General features: G+C 39.9%; 1 protein-coding gene across 1 annotated transcript; it reads left to right on the top strand.

Annotated features, from left to right (window-relative positions):
- The first annotated feature begins 1,441 nt into the window (after positions 1-1,441).
- Positions 1,442-2,667, top strand: LOC123965338 (alpha-2-macroglobulin-like). Its single transcript, XM_046041891.1, has 4 exons — positions 1,442-1,580; positions 1,870-1,986; positions 2,152-2,332; positions 2,448-2,667. The coding sequence occupies exons 2-4, from the start codon at positions 1,901-1,903 to the stop codon at positions 2,562-2,564; spliced, it is 384 nt and encodes a 127-aa protein (XP_045897847.1). The 5' UTR covers positions 1,442-1,580; positions 1,870-1,900; the 3' UTR covers positions 2,565-2,667.
- Positions 2,668-3,308: the final 641 nt, after the last annotated feature.

Here is a 3,308-nt window from a genome sequence, read left to right as displayed (position 1 = left end):
ATGATTTTTGTATTACTCAGGGTAACCAAAATTATTGTGTTTTTCTTATATTGATCTCTGATGTATTTTATAGGTAGAAGTTTAAAGGTTGGTTTATCATTTATTAAACTAGACCTGATGTTTGTGTTTTTTGGAGCGGTGCAGAAAGAGGGGGTCTCTGCATGATCAGTTAAGGACACTTGAACAATGGGTGAGGGGTGGTTTGGAATGTAGTAACAAAACATCTCTTCTCCAAGATATCTCATTTCAGGAACTACACTCGTAATCTGCCTAGCAACAGCATGGCGATTCGTGGAGTCAGAGGACAAACATTGGGGTCAGAGGACTTGGGCCAATCATGGACTGACCTACACTTTTGTTTTATTGTTTTATGACATGACGATGTATACTAAAACACTGGGTCAGGGAGAGATAGCCAGTCAAACTTCATGAACTGATACAGCTTGTTGTTTGTCAGAGAAAGGAAGATCGACCCGGAGTTCTGTAAGCTTTATTTTTACTTGTAATAAAACTGATTAACTTGGATCAAAAACATCTTCTCCTATTGCTTCATGAAAGAACACGAAGGACCAAGGACTACACATAATTTAAAAAGTCACGGTCCAACAATAGCAACATTTTATATTCACAAGTGTAGATTTTTTAAAGCTGCCCCAAGTTTTAACACATTTATTAATGATAATAATGATAATGATAATAATAATGATTCAAAGTTTTTTTTTTCAGTCATTGAAAAAGCTGGAAAACAATAGTGCCTTAAAATTCTTAAGTTACTTTCATTGTATTTTTTCATTAAATCCACTTCATTTATTTTATTTTAGGTTTATGTAACATTACAAAGGTGCCTGTTTGTTTATAAAGTGGGAAAACAACAAAAAAAACTATTTGATCCACAATAGTTTTAGAGTTCGGTGAACTCAACTTTAGTCCAGGTTTAGGTTTGGCTGTTGCCTTCCCACTATTTGTATTGCACCACCTGCTCTGTTGGAATGCACATACAGATATCCAGTTTAATAGCTCTTTGCTAATAAGTCTGTCTGCTGTTTGAAGTGCTGCATAAACATCAATCCCACGACTTTTCCCTAACAACGCTAGACTGATCTCAATCAGTTTTGAATGTGAAAGACCCATAATATTCACATCTTGTCACCAAACCATGGTATGAATTAAATGGAATTGTAGATAATTATCACGGTTCTGGTGTGGGGGGTGTGTGTGTTTGTTTTGACTGTTTCCTGTTTTAGTTTGTAGACGCCTGCCTCCAGTATCGTTGTCCGGTTTTACTTCCTGTGTTTGTGGTCTCACTGATTGTCTAATGTTTTCACCTGTGTGTGTGTGTGTGTGTGTGTGTGTGTGTGTGTGTGTGTGTGTGTGTGTGTGTGTGTGTGTGATTAGATTCTCCCTCACCTGTATTTAATTGGTTTGCTTCCTTCACTCAGTGCTTGCTCATTGTTTGTCACTTCCATGTGTCTCATATGTTTCTACATTTTGTTTTCATGTTTTGCTACTTAGCTTCCACAGATTCCTCTCATTTTCAGTTGCTGCTCGCTGTGTGTGTATTTGGACTGCAACAAACACTTGTAAGTTTTGATCTGTTTGTCCCAATAAAACTCACCAACTGCGTCTGTTCCGTTCTCCGTGTCTGTGCTTGGGCCCTTAATCCTGACATTTTGGGTAGCTCTCCGGCTACGTGTTACAAATAATACTATAAATAAACGGCCAAATTCACATTACATTTATGTAATCCATCTGCAAATCAAGATTTTGGCTTTGTCTATACTGTAAATGATTGACTTAAAGGATACCCAGAAATGATTTGTGTTTGTGTGCTATGGGTCAAAGGAGGATAGATTTGTGTTTATTTAACAGATGCTGACTCAGAGGCTCATCTCAGTCAGTCATGGGTTATCCTGGGATTCGCACGTGGACATGGACACTGTTTATCTGGCTGAATTGGATGTGTGTGGGTCAAGCGTTAGCAAAAACGTAAGTTTACCTGTACTATGTAAAAACTAGCAATAGCATAGTCACAGGGGAAATGTACAGAAATAAGACATTTTGTGGATGTTTTTTTGTTGCACAACTGCAGTGTTAGTGTCTTCCATATGAAATCAATTGAAGTATCTACTGTATGTGTGTTTGTATCTGCAGGCAGTACTTGGTGGCCATTCCTGCAGTTCTTGAAGCTGGAGCTGAGACCAAACTCTGTGCGAGTCTCCTGCAGCCAAACGAGACTCTGGACATGACCGTCACTTTGATGTCCCAAGAGCAGAATACAATGCTTCTGAAGGAGACATCCAGTAAAACGTTTCATACCTGCACTCAATTTAAGGTCTGTTCTCGAGATGGACTTTCAGTCATTCCCATAACATAGTTTTAGAATGTGTTGCTCAACAAAACGCTCTCCTTATGTTGGAGAACCTTAATAAAAGAGCTTTCTGTTGCAGGTTCCTTTAGTGCAGAATCAAGTGGTGAAGAAGCTGGAGGTAGAGGTGCGTGGTGACAATTTCTACTCAAAAAAGGTGACGAAAGTCATGATCAAGTCAAAGTCTATGAACCAATGACATTCGTCCAGACAGATAAACCGATCTACCTCCCTGGACAAACGGGTAACACTGAGCTGATAATCTATGATGTTGTAACAATATGGGACCTTATTAAGACAGGTTTCCCCTTTACAAACAATTGTAGGTGTTTGGCAGCATGGGGTAGAAAACTCATTTCCACAATGTTGAAATATCTTTTTTATATATGTGTATGTATGTATGTGTGTGTGTGTGTGTGTGTGTGTGTGTGTGTGTGTGTGTGTGTATATATATATATATGTATGTGTATATTGTTACGACCCCCCTGTTGGTCTAGGGGTGTGGGGGCCATAAACATATAGGCACAACTGGTAGATCTTAAACAAGGTAACGTTTATTGGTAACGTGAGATGTAGACAGGTAACAAAAAGAACAAAAGGAGGGTGGACGAGGGTGCTGCGAAAATAACAAACCAAGTTAAAATAAAAAGGTCCTCAAAAGGAGGCCTACACCTATCTACCGTTTTAAACAGGGTTGAAACTTACTACAAAAACACAAAGAGTACAGCACCCACTCCACCTGGTGAAACTAACAAATAGCAAACAGAACAATTAAAGCTGCAAGCAGCGTTGGGCGGGCCCTCGCACTTGTAAGCGCGTCCGCGCGTGAGCCGGCCGAGTTGCTCATTCTGGAGCTCTGCCGGTGCGGCTGTGAATTTCCTACGCGGTTCCGACGCCGCATGAAGGTGCTATATGTCACTTCCTGTGTCCCCTATGTGGAGCT

The sequence above is a fragment of the Micropterus dolomieu genome, unplaced genomic scaffold (genome assembly GCF_021292245.1).
Source record: "Micropterus dolomieu isolate WLL.071019.BEF.003 ecotype Adirondacks unplaced genomic scaffold, ASM2129224v1 contig_9325, whole genome shotgun sequence".
Lineage (NCBI taxonomy): Eukaryota > Metazoa > Chordata > Actinopteri > Centrarchiformes > Centrarchidae > Micropterus > Micropterus dolomieu.
The sequence above is the reverse complement of the archived record's forward strand: the minus strand, read 5'-3'. Positions and strand labels throughout refer to the sequence as shown.